The sequence below is a fragment of the Diprion similis genome, chromosome 10, assembly GCF_021155765.1.
Source record: "Diprion similis isolate iyDipSimi1 chromosome 10, iyDipSimi1.1, whole genome shotgun sequence".
Taxonomy (NCBI): domain Eukaryota; kingdom Metazoa; phylum Arthropoda; class Insecta; order Hymenoptera; family Diprionidae; genus Diprion; species Diprion similis.
Window position 1 is genome coordinate 4,638,437 of NC_060114.1, and position 27,883 is coordinate 4,666,319.

General features: G+C 39.5%; 1 protein-coding gene across 1 annotated transcript in view; it reads left to right on the top strand.

The window, feature by feature from the left end:
- LOC124411283 (5'-3' exoribonuclease 2 homolog) overlaps nucleotides 1-27,601 on the top strand; it is a 36,864-nt gene extending 9,263 nt beyond the window's left edge. Inside the window, exons 16-17 of the mRNA XM_046890340.1 lie at nucleotides 25,468-25,745; nucleotides 27,341-27,601. Of these exons, the coding sequence (XP_046746296.1) occupies nucleotides 25,468-25,745; nucleotides 27,341-27,409 (347 nt within the window). The 3' untranslated portion in view covers nucleotides 27,410-27,601. The remainder of the gene's footprint in view (nucleotides 1-25,467; nucleotides 25,746-27,340) is intronic.
- Nucleotides 27,602-27,883: the final 282 nt, after the last annotated feature.

The following is a 27,883-nucleotide window of genomic DNA, read 5'->3' on the forward strand; positions in this document are numbered from 1 at the left end:
AAATTATCCAAAACAAAAAAATCACCACCCATTCATCCAGCAATGATACGACCTGTCTGTCAGCTTTTGGGGATAAAAATTTCCATTCGGTTGCAATTTGGAGAATGTTTTTGGGGTGTATACTAAGATATGAGAATTCTATAATTTTTAGCCCACTGCGTCCCGCCGTTTAATTAAGAGAAACACATTGATCAATTTTATATAACGTTTCTCAATTGGACTTTTGTCTTTCGAATTGTTAGCACTTATTGCCGTCGGAAAAAAATGCTTAGATTTGTATTTTTCTTCTGAACAGGCCAAATTATAAGAGCGAACGTATTTCGCCGGTCATGAACCTTCTTATGGTGTTTTGAGCACGTGGTTACGAGACCGATATAATTGAAGAATATTTGAAGGTTTTTGTGAGATTCGATTACATTTTCTCATAAAACATGGATATCATTTGAAACATTTCGTGTCATGATCACTTAGGGTTCAGGAACTGCGCTCTGGTCAGCTAGGACCGATGAATTATCACACCAATTAATAATCGAATAATTTACAAAATATAACCTCAAAGCCCATCTCGCAGCAAAATAGATATATTAAAAATTTGTACGTTATTTATTCAGCTCTAGCACACCAGATTGCATTATTCGACAATAGCATGATCATTTTACAAAAAAATCCAAATCGATGCGAAGTTTTGAGACAAGATTATACCGATTTTGGCAAATACTGTCAAATCGGTCACGTGACCTCGAGTAACAAAATGTGAAGATTTCTCCATAGGATCCAAAGTAGAAGCTAGAGCAATATGGAGTCGCAACTGGATTGACATTTCATCAGTTCAGTTAAAATATACGAACACAAAGAGACAGAAAACTTCCTGCGAGTGATTCGATTTCTGTTCACATACGCTGAGTTACTTTTGCGTGTAATACAGGCTGAAAAACGATTTTTTCTAACCAAATACGACTCGGTGAGTGAAGTACATTTTTCTGCCACCAGATGGGGTCCTTCGATATTTAGGATCCGAATACGGGCCCGTTGTACGATGTGGGTTACCCGTTGTTGTCACCGGGACGAGTCTAATTGTCAACCGGGGAGAAATCCTTTTGGGTCTGCAGACGGCAAAGCCGTAGCAACTTGATCCTTGCTGTGCTTTGCATGGTGTATAAAGGAGTTTGCGAAATGAGTTCGAATGACGGATTGTCACGTACCGCGTGACTCGGGACGTCGACGTTCCGTCACGTCGAGCGGTCGGGCGGGTCGTGCGCTCCCAATTATAAAACAAGCACGCCGCATTCTGTAATTATCCAATTAGCGGATGTACATCGTGCCCTCAGTGTGGAAAGGGACGCGTCGCCGCCCTTCGCCAAAAGAATAGAAAAGGGGCGGCCCCTGCCCACCCACACAAACAAAAACCCTCGACAGAGCCTTCGAGGACACCGAGTACAAACGAGCGTTTGTCCTCACGCAGCAGGTTGTCTGCACCGTCTATGACAAATCGAGGTTAAGTCGTTCCGACGGGTTTTTGGCGACGAATTAATTGACGTGCGGAGAAAAAAAAATCACTAGTTTTAGTCACTAGAGGATTTAATCTAGGAAAATTCGTATCGTTGCAGTAACGGTTCATATATGGTTGGAATTACACAAGTAAATATTAAGTATAATTAACGTTGCCAACAACTATATTTTCAATTAGTTGTGCAATATTAAATATGTTTGTTACGTATATGTTGTATAATTTAACTACATTTCTTTCAGACGAACAAGACTTTAAAATGAATTTAATCTTGCACAAACATCAAATTATTTGAAAACTTTCAATAGAACATATTAACTTATTACCAAAATTATAATCAGATTTTTTTTTAGATTATGTTTTTAATTATTGAATGACGGACCAAATTCACGAAAATTTGATATATTATTCTTAATATACGGTTTACCTTATTCAATATTTTTTTCCGTCTTAAACATTTTATTCTAAAACAACCAACTCAAAACTATCAGTTCTCATCTCAGTCCCTATCTACACAATATAAAATAGCTCCACTCTGAAATCAATTAATTCAGTAATTAAACGGTAAATCGTTTTCAACCTTTACAGACTTGTTTAAAATTACTCAAAAAATTATATAATCAAAACTCATCTGAATAAAACATTTCCGAAATTACTGCCCAACTACATTAGAAGAGAACAGAATCAAGAAGATTAATCACTCGTATCAGATTTCCGGTTTATACACCTACAACACTAATTTTCATTTTGTAACTGTAAAATAAAAACTGAAAATAGTTAGAGACTGTATACATTAATCATAACTCGAAATTTTCTTCACTGTCTCAATAGGTTCTATTTTGCAATATGAGTATTTTTGTCACCGAATTCTTCCAAAAATCTTCGTAGCTAATTATTATACAACAGATACGTTAAATTTGATGAATTCTAAACATTCGACCATCTCGTATATATAAAATAAGCAAAGCGGGTTACACATACCGAATTCTGTCTTACCACCTAACGCGAAAGGAAAAAAAGTACGTTGCCAACCAAAAAAAAAAAAAATCCTTGAAAATTCCGTCCGGTTTGACGTACACAATAATATCTCGCAAGGAATATCTGCATAACATGAAGTCTCTAATTTTGGATTATTCATAACCATATTCCTGACGTTCTCTCTTTCCTCTCTCTTACCTTGCATCCACGATTTGGTAAATATACTCATACATACAGAAACATACAACATTATACATATATGATGTAGGTATACGCATATATCTGCATGACGTACTATGTATACCAGAGCCATTGCGAGTCAACGTCTATACATATATATATATATATATATAGGTATATAAGAGACACGTACATGCTACATTCATCCGTCCAACGATTGCGGAAAGGCCAGGGTGGTCGGCGCGGGCGAAGAGGGCGGGAGGGGGGAGGGGAGAACCGGGAGAACGGTAGCGCGCCTCCTCGAGTGTTTGCAGTCCACTCGAAGTTCATCCCGGGCGAACGCACCAGTCAGCAGGGCTTAATTTGTCTAACGAGGCCCCGCTACGGGGGCCCCGGGCCCCCGGGACACCGGGCCCGCCTTGACGTGGGGCCCACCTGTCAAATCGGAGGATAGACAACGCCGGATGGAAATAGAAATGTGCGCCTCCGACCTCCTCCTCCTCCTCCTCCTTCACCTCCACCTACAACTTCGCCGCCACCCACGCCCGGCTCTTTTGCTTATACATATTTACTTGCCCTTCTACTTCTCCTCCTCCTTCTCATCCTCAGCCTCGTCCTCCAGCCACGACGTCGTATTGCGTTTGGGGAACGGATATTCGTTTCGTATATCCGCGCGTCGCACGCCCCAAAGTATGTCCCCTTCGTCAACTTCGGCTGCCGTGTAAGGTTTATATGTATATTGCAAGATCCTGATAGGCTGAGAGGTATCGAAAGTTTTATACCGATTTTTTGCAGGAACTTTTTAATTACGGATATTTGGTATGTCGGAATACCGTTATTTTTGTGATAATCACTATTTCAGCGAAAAGTAGATAACCTAAATAATTGGCAAAAACTTGGATTCTGATACCTTGTGAATATGGAAATGTACTAAGATATGTGTATAGAAAAGTCCTGATCAAATATCGGGACGTATATCGGCTATCAATCGAAGCCACGTAAACAAACCTCCATTAATTTTTATATCAGAAATATTGATGTCTTCGATTTTTCGGTATTTTGGTACATTTTGGTACGTTTTGGTATATTTTGGTATCGCTGTTGCGAGTTTATGCTCACAACATTATATTTTGCTTATCTATGTTAAACTTGTGATTCAACAGGAAATACGTTATTATTAATCACAATTCGAATTTGACGAATTCATTCAGAAATAAAATCAGGTATTTTTCATTAGAATCAGACAAACAATATGAATTTTTCAGTGAAAATATCGATGATAATGAAATTTCCATGACGTTCTCAAATTAATGAGGCTTTTATAGTTGAACTTCACAATCAGTGTTTCTAAGATAGAACAAAAAAGTATCTGATTCCGTTGCAGTACCGTGCCATAACCTCTAATCGAGGGAAAACCTGGCTGCAAGTACTTCAGTGTTTTCGTCAATTTTCCGAACTTTTTTCAAACAACTCACAAGCACAATTATAAGCCCTAATCATTTCCCCAAGTTTAAAGAGATTCATTACTTAGGACAAGAAAGAATTGTAAAATACGATCCACCGTTTTTGATGGAAGTCCGACATCCCCTTCATTATTTTCGCTTTATACCGTAACTGGAAAATCATATTATTACAGAGTACAGCTGACTTGGAAAAATCTTGAAACTCTCAGGCAATTTTTGTTTTCATTAGGAAAATCTCGGAAAGTTTATTTTTTTCGTGTAAAAATCGGGAAATTTTCATTCATCCCTTGGAAACTTGGATTATAGAGACTAAATATTGATGGCAACTTGAATTTTCGATTAAGGTTGATCAATTGAAATTTCAGGTATACATTCTTCAACACTTCTTGACGTCAATACAGGATTAAATGATTTATATGCCTCGAAACGGGTAGCATGTTCACCACTCGAACCAATTAAGCCCAGTCAAGGCCTCGATGCCTTTAAGACTTAAATTATTGCCCCCCCCCTGGTCTAGAAAATTTAAATTTATGCCAAACTTTGTACAATTAAAATTGTAGGCTAAAGTATTAAAAATATAATTTCACTATCATCAAAACTGGACAAAAATCAATATTCTTAGATCATTACTCTGGAGGAAAGAAAAGTAAAATTAAGCAAGAATACTGTGTTATTCAAATTCATGAACAGTTGTCCCGGGAAAATTTCTGTAGATATTTTATACGATATTTTCTCAATTCCTATCCTTTTACTCCGACGGAACAGTTCTCACATCTTCGATGTCGTCAGACTTGGCAATCATTACATAAAATGTTAGTAGATATACATAAATAGGGGCGCCTTTAATCTGGTCTACTATTCAAATTTCAGCTTTTAGAGCGTTTCATTACGAAAAACTAATTTCTCCATTCGACAGTCTATTTTTACTCATTTAATTTGTACAACTGTCTTGATTTGGCTTGCACCTTACCTAATCCTAATAGGTCACATCTCAGTAGAATCGAATAACGGTCACTCGGGGTGAAATTCACCCCAAACGTGATATTTTGCTTCAAAAATGAGTTCTAAAAAACTAAACAAAAAATTTCCGAGTATCGTTTAAGGATCGCAGAAAGAGCTCTCTCAGTTTTCCTAATAAAAATCGATTGTTCAAATATTGTAAAATATCGTCAGAATTAAAGAAATTGCAAAAAATGTCGAAAAAGGACCTTATTTCGCATGAAAAATGGCGCCAAAAGGCTCATAAATAAGGGACTCTATGAGGAGTTTCAAAAATGTTTGGGGCGAAGTTCACCCCCCAGTGACCTATTAGGGTTAATTGTCACTTACAAGGAATTTCCAAAGTAGCCGAGGTGTTCCGCACCGAGTTTTTTCATTCCCGTGATGTGTTGTAGTACATTAAAAAACATTAGTCACGTTTATTACGTGCCAAGTCGGCCATTTAAGGGGTGAAAACCACCCCTAAAGCCCATTACAAAAAATAAAAACTGCAACACGCATATTATCATCTGTTGAGACTGAATAACGTCCGATCGGTTTCATCAAAAAATTTTACGTCATCGTCAAGAAATTGTTAGAAATCGATTTACGGGGTAAACCTGGGGGGTGGTTTTTATCCCTTAAACGACCGAGTTGGCACGTAAAAAAAATATGCGTCCAAGTTTTTTGATGCCACAGGATGAAGGAAATCGGTGACTTGCGCCTCTGGTACTGAGGTCAGTCTACTTTGTTTATTTACATTCTAATGGGAATCCAAGACATTGCACTGCGTTCTCTGATATTACACCGTATAAACAGTCTCAAAAAACTGAACACTCGACTGCGCATGCGCCAAGTTTTTCGTCTGCTTACACAGGCCAGCCAACTTTGTTTGATTTTAACCGTCGCAAAATAGCAGTACGCACAAGCATTTCGAGGTTATGTTGACTTGCATGTATGCCAGACACACTTCGCCTTTTCGAATCCTCTACGAGATATAACCTCGAAATGCCTGTAGAATTTCGGCAGCTAGCGTCACACTGACCGCAACTCAGTTGGTTAACACGGAATAAGCAGACGAAAAACTTGACACGAATTAATTTAACTGCACCTATCCAATGCACATACGTGACTTGGCGCATGCGCATCGAGTGTTCAGTTTCCCGAGATTGTGACACGGTGTAAATTCCGTGCAGTGTGTGAGAAGAGACAAGCAAAGCAAAGCAATAAGCGGCGGGAAAAGAATAAGAGAAGTTGACGGTGTGCTTCGTGTTTATGGGGTGGGGATGACGGGCGTCACCAGCAGTACCGCGGCTAATTTCCTCGGCATTGAGCCGCATTGTGCTTCAAATCGGTCTCCCATCCTCCCGTCCATCCCTATGGAGCGACTCCCTTGCTCTACACGCCTCGTATAATTGTGGACCTATTCACTGGTCTGTTACTATCCTGCACGCATAGGTTAGGTGCTTGTATGCTGTGCGTATGTGGGCGCGTGGATTCGCATTTACATCCAAGCAAATTCTCGCGCAAGGGCAACTCACAGGGGTTGCATTTATCGTTGTCGTTGTGATGCGGTTGTTTCGCTTCGGACGAAGCGCGTGATTCCGTGTTGCTATTAAATCGACACGCTATTTTAAACGGCTTAGTCAGATTCACGGTTCGGCACCTTTCCAAATCGGGTATTCGATACCTGAGCTTCATGTTACATTACCAAGAGAAATTTCTAGATGTGGTTACTTATAAAGCCCTTGACTGTTGTCAGCTTTTATCGTTATCAAAAAATATAGCGCTGAATACGGAAAGGGCAAATAAGTTTTTTAACTGTAAATATAGAAAATCAATTATAGGTGTTTTAATTCATATCTTTGATTATCGTCACTTGTATTATACATATTTTATTGTAACTTTTGCGATAATCAGATATTGATGAAACCATGAATTAATGTGACGTTAAGGTGTTGTTTAGCTGAAAAAAATATAGTAAACTAAACGAACAGATTCCGTGCTACAATACACAATTTTGATTAGAATTTTCTATTAACTAACCAATCAAAAATCTAGTTGTTTTTTAAATTTGATTTTTCTGATTGTGTCGAAAATGGTGATGTGTCCTTACGCTTCTCGGTCGTTTAATATATTGAATACGCGCACATCGAAAGTTCCTACGATGGTGGGCACGCAGGGTTCGTTTTCCATATGGTGTTGCTGTGCGAGATGAGAATCAGAAGAGGGTGTAGAACTGGAGAATATACAGAAAGGTGCTTCAAAATGGGTGGACAAGGCAAGGAAGAAACGAGGAAAGACGAGGACGGTCCCCTCCTCGCCTCTCGTTTCCAAGTGTGGGATTGCCCGTATTCTCAAGTCTCTTCGGAGAGCGCCCAGTAGACTGTATCACTAATTATGACGTGCCTCATTAGCGTCACCTCGGCGAGCTGCCGCGTTTCCATCCCTTTGCCGCCTTCTTTTTTCTAAATTCTCTTCACAACCCTCCTCTGCAGAAACTCCTCGCCGCACTTTGTGCTTCATGATGTTTCGAGTGCGAGTCAAGCTTTGAGCTCGCGGTATCCTGCCTGCACACGTCGTAGAAACACGGAACTCTGGATTTCCAACGTTGCAGGGGTTTTGATCGGGTGCAAAGGAAGACATTTTGAAACGGTTTCATCAAATTTTGGGTATTGTTTACAGAGAGGATCGATAAGAATATTTTAAAAATGAATGGAAAGTAGGAGCCTGAATTAGAAACTAGGAAAAGAGGAAAAAAACTGTTAAAATATGATAGTGTAAAAAAATGTAACAACTTATTCACTGTGTGATGATAGAAATGAAACTCAACAAATTCGAGTAACACAAACCAAGATATCATGAGTTTGTGTAATTAGACCGTTGAAAATGATTAAACTTTCTCGTTTTTGATCCGATTCCAACGTTTTCAGACTCATCATCCATTATATTACCACCTACAGCAAAAGGGTTTAAGTCTCGATCCAATTACTTTTGCCAAGATATCGGGAATATATTATTATTTTTGAATAAGTCGAGGACAATGATCGCAGGCCTCTTGTAATACGGCTGCGTAAGAAGCATTTACCTCTGAGGCTCACAATGAACCGCTTCGAAAACCAAATTCAAGTTCAGGTTTTATCGTCAATTGTGCGTTAGTATAATTGGGGTTCGGGGAGGGTTGTGAATAGAAGCGTAGAAAGTATGCTTCGAACTTTTTTTTTTTTTCGAGGAAACTACGTCATCCGTGTAATAGAATTATACACTACTACTACTACTACGTTACTGCTAAAAAAAAAAACAATTTTTCCACAACCACAACAATTTTTCACTCTGATTTTTTTTATGTAATACCAATCTGAACTAATTATTTCTTCAAGACATTAGTTTTTGCAAGCGCCGATCGAATATGCAAATCTTATTTTATATCATATTTTCTTCTTCTGAGTGATAAAATCACTTTTCAAACTTTAAGAAATTATAAGTTTTATGATTGTGGTCGGTAAAAAAGAGGGTTGCAAAAAATATGAGATTTAACTGTGTAATAACGTGCAATTTTTCGAACGTTCCTCGATAACCATAAAAAAATAATTATAAACTCTTCAATTTCACAGAGTTTGGAATAATTTCAGGACTCGGGAGAGAGAAAAGAAAGTGTAAAATATAACGATTTGCTTATTCGGTCAATATTTCGACATCCTCTTATAATTGGACGTATTTCTTCAATGCTTTTATGCATTTTTTTTTATAAAAATAATTGTGAACTCCTTGCATAAAATTAAGCGGCCACTCATTTTTACCCGACCAAAACGTGTAATTCCAAAATTCGTAACTTTTCGAAAATTGCATGTGAAGAACTGGTCGAAAACTTATTTCGAAGCTCGGAGCATCAGCTTTCAAACTATTTTTTTCTCGGATTTGGTTTCCATAATCTTAGAACTCTTTTACGATGATTTGATCGTTTGTTACGTTTAATAAAAGTTCTTTAAACATTTTTCCACCGAGGATCAGTAACTCGACGAGAATAAATAGTACAAAAAATTGAAGAATACAGTTCACACACAGTTTGAATTGGCGAATAAATTGTTAAAATAGCTATTTATGTGGCATGCCCATAAACCGCCTGTTTTTTGGCAAAGATAAAGATTTCAGGACGAGCTGGAAGCGAGCCGAAAGCGAGTACTGAAATTATCCGAGCCAAAAAACGGTTTACCGGCACGCCACATACAATATTTTTTACGGTATGGGCATTGAAAAGCAAAACGAAGAGTAAGGTTATGTCGCGATCTGTTCGACGAAGCTACTTTATTCGGCAGTTTGGGATGCGCACTTCGAGCTGCGCATCAAAACTGCGGAATAAAGACTTTATTCCGCAACTTTGTTCGCTGCCGTATACAGCGTCACTTTACGGAACGAAAACTGCCACAAAAAGTGAACTTTTTAATGCCCATGCCGTAAAAAAAATTTTAACGGTATTTCCTGGCGGTTCTTATTCGATTCGCGCACCTACAACAACTGGAAAACTTGATTTACCTGACTCCGTGTGTATTTATAACGTGCAGTGAGAATGTACCGCACCCATTTACTTGTGAATGGGGTTGGTCATCCTCCGAAACCCTTAGTGGAAACGGGGAGTGGACTCGAAGGGTGACCAGAGAAGGTGGGCAGGGTTGATTATCAATTCCTCGCCTGACTGGTCCTCGGCCCTCTCAGAATCACTCAATTTTCGACTAAGAAACTCTATTATCGCGGTTTACTGATTCGGTTACCACGCTTCCCCGCGAGGGAACGATACGGGGTTCTCTAACGACTAATCGACCACCCGTGCTGAGCAATCGTTCAACACTACCGAATAAACGGGAAATAGAATCACTCGTCGTTTATCCGTTTAGAGTGCCATTCACGTCTGCGTAGTTTACAAGTCATAAAATAGATCTTCATCATCTAGTCGTGAGATGTATACTATGGAGTTATGTTAGAGTACCTAGACATGTTTTCTGATCAGTGTGAAGGTGCTTTCGGCTAAAATTTACGAACACGAGGGAAATATGTGACTGAAATAATCTGGAAAGGTCAGGATGAATTGAAATTGTAATGATGATTAGTAGTCACAGATATTTCAAGGAGACAATCTTTTAGTCTTCAAACAGAAACTCGGAAGACTGTATTAAAAAATGTCCTCGTGAACTTTTGTTCATCTTATGAGAATTCGACTGATTGTAAGCGTACTTTGATTTCTCCCTCTCAGAATATCAGTGGAATACACAATAGAAAATCTTGAATTACGTTCTTATCTAATAACAAGGTAAACCTTGGTTTTCCATATTTGCATGGTTACTATCCACTTGTAAAAGCAAGTATTTCCTTTTACGAGTATGCACTGAGAGAAAAGTATGGTTTATCCATGGTGTGTGTATAGTATATGGACCCAAAATACGATAGTTTTGACCATCTTTATGGTCTGCATCATGAGATTTTTAACGGCTTATTTTAACCACAAATGAAGTTTGTGGACAATTTTCCCGATACTTTTATTTTAGTGTAGTTTGCACGTAAACTGGAAACTTAGTGCTTGTAAGTTGTATAGCTATTTATGTGGCATGCCCGTAAACCGCCTGTTTTTTTGGCAAGGATAAAGATTTCAGGACGAGCTGGAAGCGAGCCGGAAGCGAGTACTGAAATTATCCGAGCCAAAAAACGGTTTACCGGAACGCCACATACAATATTTTTTACGGTATGGGCATTGAAAAGCAAAACGAAGAGTAAGGTTATGTCGCGATCTGTTCGACGAAGCTACTTTATTCGGCAGTTTGGGATGCGCACTTCGAACTGCAAATCAAAACTGCGGAATAAAGACTTTATTCCGCAACTTTGTTCGCTGCCGTATAAAGCGTCACTTTACGGAACGAAAACTGACACAAAAAGTGGACTTTTCAATGCCCATACCGTAAAAATCAACTTTCTAGAAGTATAAGCTTTTGCAGATGTTGTTTTACAGTTGCCATTTCATAAGTGCATCATTTTCGTAACGCGTGAAAAAAATATAAAATTATCGTTTTTGGATCTAATCGGATTTGATCGGTTAATTTCGTGTCATCGTCCGACTGGCTCAGGTAAATAAAAAGTTCGTAGGGTGATCCGCAGGTCCCCAAGGGATGCACAGGTTGCCCGCTTAGTACCTTCCATCACAACAGAACACCCTTACAGCTTTTTCAGTCCATGGATGGTGAGTAAGGGTTTTTGTTCCTTGGCTAGGATATGCGCTCCATTACCTGCGATGGAATTGTATGAGGTATTTTACCAGTTACTCACGTACCGACTACCGACCGATGGACAGGCCGACGGACGGACAAAAGGGCGGGGCGTCCATTCATCGAGAGACGAGTGTCAAGTCTCTTTTGCCTCCTCGGGGCGGTTTTGTTTGCTCCTGGATCACTTCCCGATAATTACAGACTCCTAGATTTCGTTTCTTATGAGTATGGAACAGCTCCACTCAGCCAAAATATAGGCTACTGCAAATACAGTTGATTAACGGTCCAGCGTATGTTGAGAACAGTGAATGGGAAACTGGTCAGTATCTGTACAAAAGTGAAAAGATTTGGTGACAAAGATCGGCAAAACATCCGATTGTGTCTTTGACGTTACTGCAAGAACCACTGCATGATCTTCAAACTCCTCTGTTGACGACCTATTCATTATACCATAAAGAGCCACTTGTCAGAGTAAAATTGTATCTCTTTTCTGAAATTACAGGCCGGCGTTTTTTAAGTGAGGTACTTTTGTTATTGGCACATCCGTTGTAAAAATAATCCATTCTAGTCTGAGTTGGTTCGATGGGTTTAAGGTCTATAAGGAAAACAAGTCAGAGAAGTTAAATTCTCGAAGCATCAACTTGCAAAATTTTCATGTCAAAATAATCGTCTGTCTTCTATTGGTTACATGTGCGAGGCTTAAAATACTCAAGGGTTGAGTATGTTCATGATTTTCTATAGTAATAAATGTTTAATATACGTGATAGGTACTGTTAATGGGTTAGAAAACGTCGATTTTACAAATTTCAGGAATTTAAAAAAATCCACTATTCTCACTGATCTAGTTCTCTTGTTCAGTTCAAGTTTATGTTCATTGTGTTCAGTGACAGACCCAGATAAATTGTGTGCTACAGGTATCTAACAGTTTTACAGATTTGTTTACAATAAATTTTTTATTAATTCGATATAGTATAATAATTCTTAAAGTATTTAGATCATAGGCAAAGGAATGATTATAATGATGGATTTTCCTCACCAGCACGTGATAACAAAAGTGGAGATTTGGCAGAAACATCTCCAGAAGTGGTGGGACGAAAACACGTTTGTAAATATTAAACAAAAGGAACAACTCCAGCAGATTTTATACAGCCCAGTTCGTATGTGCACAAATGAGCTCAGTCCTTTTAAAAATAACTTCACATTTCCCAGGATTTTTTATTCCAATTAATCTTGAAGGCGCGCTAAGCGGTCTACTGGTGCCGAGGTAAGAGGCTCGAGTATAAAGGGGGCAGTCGAATGAGATTAATTCAAAAATGACGTGGAGTTCTTTAGACTCTGGTGCGTATACGGCGGCGTAAACGTGGAGGGCCAAGAGCTGCTTCCCTTCTTTGCACCCCAGAAGCGGTCCACTAGTCCTCGTGGTACAAATACTCTTCATTGAGCACCAATGCGATGCCTCACAGATTGGCCTCAATTTTCTCTTACCGTAGGTTACCGGGTATTCAAATTAACGTTTTTCACCGCAATTTTCTGAAGCCCACACCGGAAGTACTCAGAACGTTCATTGGCTCACTGTAAAGGAAATACACGATGAACTTGTACAGACTATAATTTGGCGTTTATGAACACTATATGATGTGTATCTAACACTATCCTAATATCAATTTTTCGAATTAGTTACAAAAATTGTTCAGTAGTAGTCGACATCGGTTAGTTCTGGATCATTTTATCACCACCATTTTCACTTTGGTTTTGATACTAGTGGAAAACACACATATTTGTAAGGAATAATTTTCAGATGATATCATTTGGGAGGATAAATCGAGGCTAAATACAATAATGATGACGATAGCGGTGAGGGTACATTATAAGGAAGAACCTTACCGAGTATTTTTTTTATTCCTTTTACTTGGTCTTCCAGGCCCGTTTGTCGACCCGTCGTGTCTTTTTTACACTGGATGTATGAACGCTTGAGTGCCCTGCACCCACGACGATTCTATACCTGAGCCTATAGTAATATCAAAACCACATCAAGAACAAATCTAACATATTGAAAAATAAGAATGATGAAAAAAAAAAAAAAAACACATAAAAGGCAGACACAGCTTCGGGTCTACCGCTCGGCGGTGGTTGAATTCTCTTGTGGTTCTTCCGCCTCATTTCCGCGAGAAGAAGTGAACACGATTGTGGCCAACTTTTCACCGTGCTTTTATATGATCCTTTGGTTGATTCGTTAAATCGAATTTCACAAAAGGACGTTACGCCGTGATCCGTCAAATTTTTTTCCTCCCCCTTTCAACTTTCCTGCGTATATAACTGCTGGCGTATAATAACCACTGAACTCGAAAATTTATATATATGACAGAAAAATTCAACCATATCTATAAAAAAAATTCCGAAACTAAAGACTTACGTTGTAAGCAGCAAGGCACAATAATCACGTTCAAGACAGGTTAACAATCTATCTTTTGCCAAATTGTTGTCGACATCTCTGGTATTGGATGATTGTTCTTCCTTCCAATCTTGTAGTATAGTGTCTCGAGTCAGCTAACAAGCCCTTTTTCTCAGGCGTGGCATCGGAGACCTTTTTCACACCGAGCCGAAGACAAGTATTGACAGTATGTATTGTCAGCGGGAACTGCTTCAGCTTTATATATTGACACACACGGTCTGATTCCTGCGGAAATGGATCGCGTTACCTCTTAGACGCGGGTATATAGCTTGCCCTGTTTGACCAGACCGTCAGCCAAACGTCTCAGGTTTCATCCTTGCCGGGTTTGTGGCTGGAGGCTGATGCCCCAACATGACAGGTTAACTCTCTCTGTCAAAACAAACCTTCCGTTACATGCTGACCGCACAGCTTTGAGTTCCCTTCAGTCACCCTAACTGACATTTGAGAGGAGGAGTTACACATGGGAGTGGAAATGTAACGCCAATTATTGGAGTCAAATCTGACCACGTAGAGCTAAGAGAGTCTGAGCGAATTAGCATCAGGTGCGGAAGAGATGATGTTGCGGCCGGCAGCTTCCGGAGACTACTCATTCGGCAAGTTTCAAGGGTTTCAAAGGCTCCGTGGTCCGAGCACCTGGGCTTAAAGATGCCTGAAAGAGGTTTGGAGGACGCGTGGAGAACGAGTGCGCGAAGCCATTGGCGGAGGGCGCTAACTACTCAAGAACTGGGAAAACTCTTGATTCCGCAATCCGTACAAAAGTCTCGCGGCAAACACCCGATATCCTTGTAGCATTTCAAGGAGATGATACTGCTGGTGGTGGTGGTGGTGGTGGTGGCGGTGGTGGTGGAGCTCGATGCTCGAGCCAGGGGAAGTGGAGAGCATATTTACAGCGAGATGAGTAGACGGCGAAGGCAGCGGTTGGAGACCGGAGCCTGCAAGCCTGGAAGCTACGGGGACCAGAAACAAGGGGCTACGGAGGGCCAGGAAGGTAGGGGGTCGTCGAAGCCTCCTCGACGGCTCTAGGATACTCCTTATCGAGATCCTCGTAGCCCTTGGTTCACAAGGACCATCCGCATCCTCTTCTCCCGCGTACTTTGCCTCCTCTCTCTCTCTCTTTGCTCCCTCTCTACTTCGATGTTCAAGGGGCTGCGCGCGTGCGCGCGCATATGCCTACCTTCGCCTCCCTCTCCCTCGGGACTCCAATCTCATGCGGTATTCTCACCCGTTGAGGAGGAAGTTTTTACCGTGGGTGTACCTGTATGTACTCATACCTACGTCGAGGGAAATTTCATTATCTTGTTGTTACAAATAGCAAATTATCATTGAAAGTTTATCGTTTATGGATGAATTAGAAAATGTCCAGCGTTGTTATTCCAGAGATTACGGAAGTGTGTACTCGATTTTCTTGTTACAACTAATAACTCATTTTCATTGCGTGCCCCGAGAAATATTTTTCGACTACGACCTAAAATGAAAACACCATAACCTATAAACAAAAATTTTTCTTGGTGTAATTGTGTACGCAGTACCAATGTCACTTTGTAAAGTTTTATAAGCAAATAGAATTTTGTGATAATCATTGTCATTAACGAAGTTTACGGCCAAAAGGACACGAAGGTACTACTTTGACCTCCGTAAACGCAAATTTTTAAACACTAAACAGTATTCTTTGAGTATCACAAATTTCTGTCATGCTCAGCTCAGCTGTTCAGTTGTAGTCATGTGCTAGTCGGATCCGTCTTCATTTAACAATCCACCTGATAACAATGCGATTCAATTAGGCATTTCCCAACGGTAAAGCGAAAACTCCCAACTACAGTGAACATCGATTATGAAATTGCGAAATGTCTGTAATCATCTTGAAACTTTTGTTCCTCATGTGCAGAAGTTGAGCGATGCAGTAGTGCCTTTGCTTCAGTAATTATTGACTATCTGACACTTGTTATTAGACCTGAACTCTGGAATTCAGATTGTGGTTACCAACTTCAAAAGTTCTTAGGTGCTTCTATGACCTGTTCAAATCATGGTAATTGTTGTTTCTAACTCGTATAAAATTTGTGCTTTCCAATTACGTTACCTGTTCATGAGTGCGAGCGTATAATATGTGAGGAATAACTCCAGCAAATAGAGAAAGAAAGACGAGAAATGGGAAAAGAAAACTCCTGTCTGAAGAATTTATATTCGAGAGCGAATGCATGCGTGTGAAGTGTTATCCTCGTGAAGGTTCAGGGTGGCAGCCTCGCAGACCTTGCGGTACAGAGGTGAGTCCGTGGTCCATAGGAACGGCTGCTGAGGGTCCTTGCTTTGGCTCTACGACGGAGTTCGGCTGAATGCCCCTCTATAGCCGAGTACGTGCTTCTAAGTGCATCCTGATTTTCAGAACCTCTTTGATTACATGCACTCAACCAACAGTATTCAGTTAAATACGCGTCATATCCTCTTATTCCTTTCGTATTTCGTTTCTTCTCGTAAATTTCACCCGTCTGCAAAGTTTGTCAGAATAATTTTATCATCTTACCGAAAATTTATCAATTCATCACTTCCAACACCTTTTTGCGAAAATCAGTGACGCGATTTATCCACTTTGCAGTTTGACGGAACAACTTTGTCGATGGAACATTTAACGGTTTGTTGTTTCGGAGAATTTTTGTTCAAAATAGAAGATTATGATTGTCGAAGTATTGGTGTGCCTTCACCATCAACGCTCCGTATGGATGATTTTTACTTTCGAACATTTATTCAGAGAAAGGTTTTTCCCTAGAAGCCTTTTTTCATTCTGAAAACAAAAAACTTATTCACTGCATTTCCACTGATCTTTGATCAGTCACTTCAAGTTACAATGAACTACCCTGAGTCAAAAAATTGGAAGATCTATGGCTAAGTACAAGACAGTTCACCATTCGTATGTCGCGAGGATCGTGGAATGACTAACAGCTTTTTGGCACAGTGTCTGATGCGATTTTATCGGTGTAACGTTAAGCGTTACACCTCTTATCGCAGGTGTACAAGGAGGTGTGTTGATTTATTTGAAAAGTGAGTACTGGATGGGAATGTGGCTTGGGCATAAAAGGGGAAGTGAGGCGGGGTGAAATGGTGGAGGTTGGGAGTCGGGAAAAGAGCCCTCCACCGGAGAGTCCTACACCACCGACCAAGCGCCAGCCTAGTTTCAGAATTCACCGACGTTAAAATCAACGAAGCGAGTTTTACCCGTGATTCGCATGATGGCTTGATTGCTTGCTTTATTTTCTCCATATTTCTATACTCTCACCTAGTATTTTGCTTCGTTACTTTGGAGTAGTTATTTCTATTTTTATGTTCAGTATATTGACCTGAAATGTTTCATCTAGTGCCATTTTTCAACCGTTTCGGCAAGGTTAGGGTAATAAAAGAAGATCCACTTTCAACGACGGAGTCAACTCATTCTGATTTTTCAATTTTTAATTTTGATAAATTTTTTTGTAGCACTAAAATCTTATTATTTCCGAATTCCGATGGATCAGCGTCTATTTTGATCGTGAATTTGAAACATTGTATAAAAAATCATGATAGGATGTAAGTAATATATCTAACAACGTTTTTTTTTAGAAAACATATTATCGCTATTTGAAATTTATTTTAGGTGATCTGTGTATCAGTTGTTAGTTACGAACAAAATGGGCAGTCATGCCTTAAAAATCGGACACGAAATACTTTGATTATGTCTATTAAAAGAACTGAGCAATAATATTATTTTTTCGAAAATATTAATAACTAAACTTTCTGTACTTGAATTTACTGTTTCTAATTTTATTTTACATCCAGAACCTGATTCTCCTAAAGCAATTAAATTCAATTAACCGAAGACCACCTTTCTAAGTCTCGATTTTAACACTTTCTTCACTTGAGAAAAGATATTCTTCAATTTAAATTTATTTGATCAAACGTAACGTGGCCCACTTTCAACTAAATTTTATTTTTATGAAAGACAAGTTGACTTGTAGGTAAGTTTGGAATTGAGAACTACTTAGTCGGATTGAGAAAATTTCAGTCCAATTATTTAATAAAATTATTTCACTTACGAGCTATCGATCAAATATTAATAACTTCCTCGAACAATTGATTTTATCTTCTAACACACGTGAAACTCACAAAATACATTCATTTGGCTTCAATAAACGTTGATTGCTTCACTCAATTTCTCTCCGTTTGACTAAATTTACAATTTTTTTTTTTTTCACAATGTATTTTCAGTAGCCCGCATAATTAATGAACTCATATGGATAAAAATAAGTTTTCTTGATTCAAGTACGTCATTCATTATTCGGTTAAAAGGTTGAACGAAACTTATTGTTATTCGAAAGTGGAAGGTTTCATGAAATCAAACAAATCGTAATTAATTAGAATTTCTTCTAAAAAGGAGAAATTTCGTTCCTTAATTTTATTTTACTAATTTTTTCCTTGGACTGTACCGTCTAAACATTCTTAATATCCGCCGGCTGGTCTCTGGGCGTATTATAAGAACCGGGTTTTCATCTGATGAAGATACTCCAGCTATCTAAGGTTAACGTGAAATCGGTGAACCAGGGAAACGGAAGCTGGCAGCGCGATGCGGTTCCTGGATTGCGAACTCGTCGCGAAAGGCGGCGGCGTTGATTGGATCACCACAAGAATCGATACTTTCACGGCAGAATGAGCCGGTACCGTAGCCGACCCCGGAGTCCCGGCTCCTCTCCGCTTCCCCGTGACGGCCTCCTGGAGCATCGTCGAGTAGGTCCTCGAGAAAGCTCGTCCCCCATACCCTGCAGGGTCCTTGCAGAGCTACCCGCCCGCTCACTCGCCGGATCCTGTCCAGCAGGTCTCCATGCCAACGCGCGCTCGATAAATTGGTTCTCTATATCCAGGCACAAGGACGACGACTCCTACAGGACGAATTCGCCTTCGAGAGTTAACGAGCGGGACGTTGTTACTCGACACCTGAGATGACGGAAACATCTTTGTCCTCAATTAGCATGAAAGCCGTATCACAGCGGAAAAGACTTTCCCAGCATCCTCTCAGCAATCCTTCTTCGTCTCCTGCGCAGCCTTTGCTGAAGAATCGGGTCAATCGTCTCGATCAAATGTCAGGGGAACAGAAAATATAGCTATTTATGTGGCATGCCCGTAAACCGCCTGTTTTTTTTGGCAAGGATAAAGATTTCAGGACGAGCTGAAGGCGACCCGGAAGCGAGCCGGAAGCGAGTACTGAAATTATCTGAGCCAAAAAACGGTTTACGGGCATGCCACATACAATATTTTTTACGGTATGGGCATTGAAAAGCAAAACGAAGAGTGAGGTTATGTCGCGATCTGTTCGACGAAGCTACTTTATTCGGCAGTTTGGGATGCACACTTCGAACTGCGCATCAAAACTGCGGAATAAAAACTTTATTCCGCAACTTTGTTCGCTGCCGTATAAAGCGTCACTTTACGGAACGAAAACTGCCACAAAAAGTGGACTTTTCAATGCCCATGCCGTAAAAAAAATAGTGTTGGATTAATCTCCAGCGATGTTAGTTAGTTAGTAAACAAGAAGCTGTACTCTGTGATAAAAATTAATTCAAGCAAATTCGAATAACACAAATTGAAATATCAACAATTTGAAAAAAAGGTTTCATAATTAGACTCTTCAAAATGATTAACCTCGCCTCGAATATCTCCGGGGATCGTTCAAGACAAATTTGTCAAACAGTCATTTTTGTAAGTACAACAGTTGATCGTCAAAAAATACATTTCCGCGTTATAACTCTACTGTAATATAATACTTTTTGAATGTTCATCAGACTCTTTTTGGCCATCTAGTCAGCGATCAAAATGTGCCCAAAAACATTGAAATCGAATTCAAAATACCAGAGTTCGAGCATTTTGAACGTTCTTATTATAAAATCTTTTCTCAAACCATTAATATCTTTGCTTGTGTTATTTAGTTTTGCTCAGATTTGTTTCTATCGCATGGTAGGCCTATCGTATCATTCGTGTTCACCATCAATTGCGCTAATAACATGTCTTGAAAATTTCTAATTCGTCTCTGTTCTTAACTTCAAATTGTACGTAATCCTGAAACGCGCTACCCCCCAAGCTCAGGGAAAATTCAGTATTTGCAAAAAACTGTTATGGTTCAACGACTTTTGACCCAAACAAGTCACAGCTCGGAACTAACTTACAATAATTTTTTGTTTTTTATTGAGAATTTTATAACACCAAGAGAATGAGAAAAACTTTGCGATATCTTATGTTTTGTTATATCTGCAAATCTTGATATGAAATTCTTGGAACCTCGCATGGAAGGTGGTTCGATTTTCAATTTAACAGTTACTGTTAAACGGATACATTGAGTAACACAATTTGTACCAACAATCAATTGATCAACAATATTAACGTCTCGATATTGTTATCAGTCAAAGTAACTAATTTATCTTAGATAAAATTTCCTCTGAAGGTTGTTTACTTCAATTTATTTTTTTCACATCATCTTGGTCTGCGTAACACATCCAGTGAAATCCCAATTTTCGCTGTACGCTCTCAATCTCCCTAATAGGTATTTACAATACCATTTCTGTAAATGTTGATACAGTGCGGTTGCGTCGTTTTCGACTATCCTTCAATTGGGTGAGCAGAACTCTCAAGTTCAGCATCTTAGAATTGTGGTCTATTGTCAGTCATCACAAGTATGTAAAAGAGTTACGCGAAACCTCCATTCTCCATTTTTCCCCTAGAAGATAGCGAACAGAAATCATGTTTTTCGTACCATTAAAATCACACATGCAGTTATTGCGAGTTACGTAATTTTCATTCATTCATGACGATGTTCGAAAGATTTTAAATCAACACTTCTTTAAGTTATTTGAAATCATCTCAACTTGTCTTAGAACATATAAAATTGAAAACAGTGATTTCTGGTAAAGTTGTTCACACTAACATGAAGATGCATGTCGTCTTTTAGGTACCCATACAATAGAAAGTTTTGTAAAATGACGTTTACTCCGAACCATTATATTCTGCATAGTTAAGAAACAAGAATTTATAAACTTTCATTGAATACGCCGCAATTTTTGCCTGACAAACAAAAAGTTATCCATTTTCACCTCGTGTAAGAAAAAACAAAAATCGAAAATGAAACCTGCGGTATTGACACAAAAAGGTGGCCTTCCTACTTTGAGTACATTTATTAACCCGCGTTGGGTGCACCCGCGAACTCCCGGCAGGAGGGTCAAGTGGATGCCGCCCTGGCGAGGCCTCCACTCAAACATTCCCCGCCCCATAAGCACCACGAGGGTGGCTGGAGAAGCCCGTCAGCTCAACAGAGCACATAGTCATTAGATGCAGTGGGAATTAGTTACACTGGTACGTGTGTTGTGGGAAGCGTGCAGCGTCGGGTCGCCGTAGCTATAGTCGTCAATATTGTGATTTAATTGCAACCCCCTGGGTAACTGTTCGTATAACATTCGCTAGTGTATCATCTAGATCATTGATTTTCAGCGAAAGAACGATAAAGATATCTTTATAATATCCATTTAATTGAATGATACAAGAGATGAAACTACTTTTTGCAAGTTTTCACCGAACAAGTCAAAAGACTGTTCACTCAAGGAAATCATGAATTAGCAATGTCAGCTGGAATCCAAATTGCGGATCAATGGAATTCCAATGAGTCGGATATTCATTAAAGTGCTGGGGGATTGATAGAGGTACCTGAAATGGTTTGAAGTCACAACGCATCATTTTGAAAATAGTTTGTATTTGTATTTCTACTGCTGAACTAAGGGAAGACTGTTTTACTGTTTCTTCGTTCCAGAGTAACGTACCAAATTATGAGAATTGAGAACAATAGGATCACCGAGAGTTTGCAGGGTCTGATGGGTGCAAGATACTGTCTGATTCGTCTAAATAATCTCGCGTGTTTGTTTGAAAGGATATTAAGTCTGAGACGTTTTGAAAGAAAGCAACGTTGGCCAAAGCCACGAAAAGATTTTCCTCTCGAGCAAATCATTGCGAGGGAGTGCTGTAAACATGCAATCTCCACAAGCCGAGAGAGAGTGGCGGAAGAGCCTCCATTACCGACGGCTGAGAATCTCGAGACCGCCCAGACTTGTGTTTTGTGATGCAAAGATGAAAATGAATGCCGAGATGAAGACGAACTTGAAAGAAGAGGAAAGCAAGTGAAAAGAGAGAGCGACGAGGAAGCTCCAAAGGAGAGGAAGGATGCCAGCAGACTCTTGTCCGCAGATTTTAAATGCCTTTATATACAGCTGAGCACTTTATCCATCTTCACAACGCTTTTTTTTCCACAATTGCTTTGATCAAATACTTCACTTTGCTAAGTGCAGCTGGTATCCGTCCGATCCGCCCCCTTCCCAAATCATTTCATGCTTTGTCACCCAGAAGTATTTTCATCTGAGACGTCAATGACAAGTGTTACGGATGTATATCCATTGTCAGTGTCTTCAAACAGATCGTGAACTTGTCTAATGCTACCTTCACGGTTTCATCCACGCGTTGGCACCTGATGTCGACAAAGTCAGGATAACACAGACCTCACCTTTGATCTCCATCCGAAAATTGGTTCTGAATGATTTTCTGAAGATGAAACCAACATTGAAAATGTTCATCGACCACCTATGGGTGTTTTCACAAGAGGAATCAAGGCTTCCATGATGTTCAACATGTAAAACTGTTGCAAATGAGCCAATTTACGCGAAGATGACTTCATACGCGAGATGTGACTTCTACTGAAATTCACTATAATTTCTGCAGTAAAGTATCGAATGCTGCTTTTACGATGTCATTCACGCACCGATACTTGATGCTGTCAAAATCAGGACGTTATAGATTCTACGCCTTTAGTCCATCATGATATCTTACTTGAAAATTGTACTTGGATGACTCACTGGAGATGAATCCATCATGGGAACCCATGAATTCAGCCAATTTGCATGGAGCACTGCAAGACAACTTGATAGACGAAACGCTACTGGTACTAAAATGTAATTGCTGAACGATAGGAAACGGTGAAGGGTATAATGTGGTGAGTCGAGGCGCGAGTGATGGCTGGTTGATATTGGATGATGAACGGAATCTGGCAGGGTGTAGAGAGAAGAGGATGACGGGAGAGGGCGAATGGGAAGCAGACGACCCACATCGGCACTTGAGTGTTCGTATTGCTGACGTGGCGAGCGAATCCAATGCCACCATCCAGAGGTTGGCGAGTACTTCGAGCCCGACAATACAATGCTGCCACTCTCTTGGCTTGGGGATTCACATCGCCTAGCTGCGAGCCAAGTCCGATTCCTCTTACTCTAAACGCTCTATCGGTAAAGCACTGTTTCGCATTCACGCTCCGAAGGGTTTGAAAATCACGTGGCGCCATGACTGCAGCATCACGAATCAAACAGAATGGAATTATCACCTTTGAATAACAGTTGTGGATCTTCAGCTTTATTCCACTCTCTCGACTAACCATCAGTGACTCCTCCCCATCGGGGTCCCTGAGTCTTATTAGAGCTCAACGAGTCGCGCTTGATCTAATCCAACGCGATGTTGGACTGCCGAAGTGTTCGCTCGAGAGATACTGGATCATGTTATCCCGATATCAGATCTGGTACAGACGATTGGGCTGTTCAACTAAACAGAGTCTTTCTCAAATCATGCTACAACTGTTGTGACGATTTGATCGAAGGTGTTTGTTTGTTTGTTTCCAATTTAATAGTTGCAGAGCAATGTTGCTCTGGCAGTTGTGTATATAGTGAATGAAAAATGTATTCCTAGTCAAAAAATTTCTGCTCGGCGTGAATCTAGTGAAAATGAAAATGAAGAGCAGACCGAGGAGTAGCTAATAACGAGTGAGCGAGCAGGCTTGAGTCAGGTATTATGGATGAGGGGCGTTCATATAGTTGCGATTTCGGTGGCAGGAGTTGGTTGTCAGAGGTAACTATTATCCTAAACGCAACAATAACGAAGGATGATCCGGCATGTAAACGGTTAGGATCCTGGGCAGCCCCTTTCAGGACAACGAGGGCGCGGATTATTCCCCGCTGGGAGGGCGGGAACCCCTGGATATCGGGCGAGAGGTTATTGTTTCCTCGGTGAGCGCTGCGCGTGGTTCGTGTCAGATATGCTTCGGCGCATATTAACTGCTTCTGTCCATCCTTGGTCCACGCTAAAGGTCGATCTGCATGGATCTGGGCAGGATTTACGCGAATCCTTCTGCTGGTCAACCTGCAGCCATAATATATATATATATATATATATATAGTGCAGTACTTGGCATGTCCTGTGAAAAGTCAAAATCCTTGAATCGACTGACCCGGCAACCTTTTTGTATTTTGAATATACTAGACAGAATTCATTCACAGCTTAGGAACAGCTAACTCAAGCTTCAAAATTCTCGGACAATTTGCTCGCCTGTCGTTTAGATCAAGTGAATAATTATAACGGGATCGTTTCATCCATCCTCCATAAAATATATTCGATACGTCAATGAACTTTTAAAGCGAAAAAAGGGGCTGCCGGCAGCGTTATTATTCGACTCCTGTGAAATCTGTTATTAGCTAGTATGTTGGCATATATTAATATGACGTTTCGTGTGTTGGGTACACATGGAGCCACGCGCCGCCACGTTTCTACTCAACTAAACATTGTCCTGGTCGAACAAAGCGCCCGGTTAGCTGATGTCTAAGGACCTGCGCACGCTGTTTGTACGTAGTTAATAACCGAGCGCGAAGCGTATATTTCTCCATATTAATCCACGTCTTTAGGAATATTTTGAACAAACTTTTATTTGTATAGTGATTTGAAAAATGGTCTCATTTAGCGCAAACCGCTATACGACAATCGCAATATAGTTTAAAGCTGTGTGATTGATTTTAAGAACATTTCAATTGTTGAAGATTACCACTTTAAGTGGCAAGCAGCATTATTTCTTATGGCATAAACATCATGTCCACCGTCAATGAGTGCAGAAATGATGAAAACTTTGAAAATCGCTGGATTCATTTTTTTTTCTCTTTTCATTAACGTCGTTAAAATATTTCGATACTCCGTATTAAATCAGGGATTTTTTATTTTCGTATTATGTTATCAGATTTGAATTCAGCGCCTTCCAAAAATCCCCGGATTCTGCAGTGATTGGTGAAATTATAATCAGTTAATTACAAATTACAATTAGATTTGTAATTTCTTAGTCAATTACAAATCTCATTTGTATTTTGTAATAGAAGCGATATGACATACAAATTCCATTTCTAACTCGGCATTGTGACACGATGTGGCAGAAATTTAATTTGCAGTTCAAAATACAAATTGTATTAATTAGGCATTGAATTTTACAAAAATGGCAGTAGCATAACCTTTTATTTCTAAATTAAATTTGCCCACACAAAGTCTAGCCAAATATTACGATAAATGTAACATTTGGATAAATTTCCATTTACATATTGTTCGTGAGAATTTCCCTCATGTTACTAAAACGCAATATGTAACCGCGGAAGAGTTTTCCGCCGCAATTATCTGTTATTATTTTGCGTTGCATTCGCCACATCGTTCCTTCTCGCAACTGCTTTCTATTTCGAGGGGGAGAATTGTCGGAAACCCATTTACGGCAGGGGTGAAAGAAAAAAAATAAGAAAATTTTCTGCTTTGTTTCAGGGTACCAGAGTGGGTACCATTCTGGTTCATCCAACAGTGGCAACGCCGGCGGTTATGGCGGCGTAACTTCTGGACCAGCCGGCGGCGGAAGTGGCGGAGGTGGTCGTGGAAGCTATAATCAGAATCCACAAGCCGGAGTTTGGGCCACTGGCTACGTGGCTCACCAGCCTAACTACCATCAACGTAACCAACACCATAACCAACACTCTCATCAGCAACACAACCGGCCTCATCCTTATCAGAATAAATCGCACAACAATTACTCGAATCCTCAATGGGTAAGATTAATACGCTTTGTTGGGGGTCAAAAAGTGGTAGGATTACACAATAGAATTAGTCACAATACCGAATATTCAACCCTTTAGTGACTGTTAGTCTCTTATTTGATATATTTTTATCAATATGATAAAGTAATTTCGACAAGGAAATTATTGAACAATTTTGCAAGCTTTTGCTGAGCATTGCGATGAAAGTTTTGGGACCAGCAATCCTTCCGGCAAATTGAAAGTCTTAATTTTTGTGGTTAAGGAAATGTTTTGCGGCCGACATTTTTTTCTCTCCTCTAAGTGATTAGAATGGCGGATTTGAAGGGTTAAAGATGCGTTAATCTGATTCATGGTATTCTTGTCGAATAAACCCACATAAAGGTAGAATAAACCATCCTCACGGAAGAAACCCTCAACTTGGGTGTAAATTCTAACCCCAAACTCATAGATACTGCTAAATTCCCATAAGAAAAAAATTGAGGGTGTAAATTTACTCTCAATTTAAGGGGTTTTTTCTATAAGGGCAATATATAGAATCGTCCAAATTTCTACGTTACATATTTAGTATAATTTCTACATTCTTGATCAGACAATTCTATCTATGAGCTTGCAACATTTTTATAGCCTTTCACGTTTCGACTTTGAATATTCCGAATTTCTGCACTTTCACCTTATAAGCATTTAGTGTTCATATAGTTTCTAATATTCGATGTTGTAACCCTCCTATTGTATGGCAATTATACTTTTTGATCCTCACCTTTCTCATAACCTTTGAACGTCTACGTCTATTAATGACCCTTTTTGTTACGTTAGTACCCGCGATCTGAAAGCAACCTGTCTGTTACACATATTTATCATAGATTCACACTTGTTTCATTTGCTATAGAAGTTGGTTCCATTCGTACAATAAACTGACTTATTAATTTACTATTTCGTTCAAAAGTTTTACAAGAATATTATCGTGACGATATCAGGAAAGTTAACACCCAAGTGCTCATGCGCCAAGTTCTTCGTCTGCTGGTCAGTCTGTCTAATTTTTTCCCGGCGCAAACTGTAAATGAGTCATTCCACATCTAACCGCACACTTTTGGGGCCAAATTTTTCATCGGTATTTCCAAATTTTACAAAAGTTCGTAAATAAATCAACTTCACCCTAAGAGAATTCCTCGATTTTTTTCAAATTTTAGTGTCAGTGTTTGCGGAAAATGTAATAAAAAAGGCAAAACAGTCGCACATGATGATCTTTACACGTTTCGAAAGTGTTTCGTTTGATGTGGAATAACTTAAATACGCGCAAGCATTTCTAGGTTATGTTGATTTACGTGCAGAATCGATACTATTCGGCTGTGTAAAATTCTTAACGCAAAATAATCTCGAGTTGCACCCAAATTTTTAGAATCAACGTCTGGTCCGAACTGAGTTGGTCAACCTGACAAGCAGATAAAAAATACGGTGCAAATTAGTTGAATCTACCAATGGAATCGGTGATTTGGCGCATGCGCATTCGGGTGTTCGGTTTAATGCGACTTTCTCGGCGTAATGAAAGGGTGGCCAGTTATCGAACTTTAACTGTATTGATGAAATATGAATGTTTCTTTTTTCTATAGAATCATTCGCAAAATCGTCGAGGAGGAGGAGGAGGAGGAAGTGGTGGTGGCGGGTGGAGAGGCCGCTAAAAGTGGTTGAAACTTCAGGTCTCGTAATCCACTGACTCATAATTCAGGTTTTAATCAACCTGGATTATATAATAGCGTTGTGAAAACTCACAAGCGCAATTGATTATTATTTTACATTTATAAAACGAAAAAAATATCATTTTTGTACACTATCAATTAACCAACGGCAACTTAATTTGGAACATATAAATAAAAATGATAATAATAATGAGAAGAAAAATACCTTATATTAATACAGTGCATTGTTTCATATCTGTATATATATAACATATATGTATAGACATATAAACATTATTATACTTTTACATCCATTATTATACACACGCATTCATTCATACGAATTATATGTATTCACTCTAACTTTATAAAGTCATTAGATGACGACACCAAATGGTTGTAGCACACAAAGTAAACGAAGTCAATAACACAAATCATGTTTGAAGTATATTTGGATTGTGTGAATTCAATTTTTTA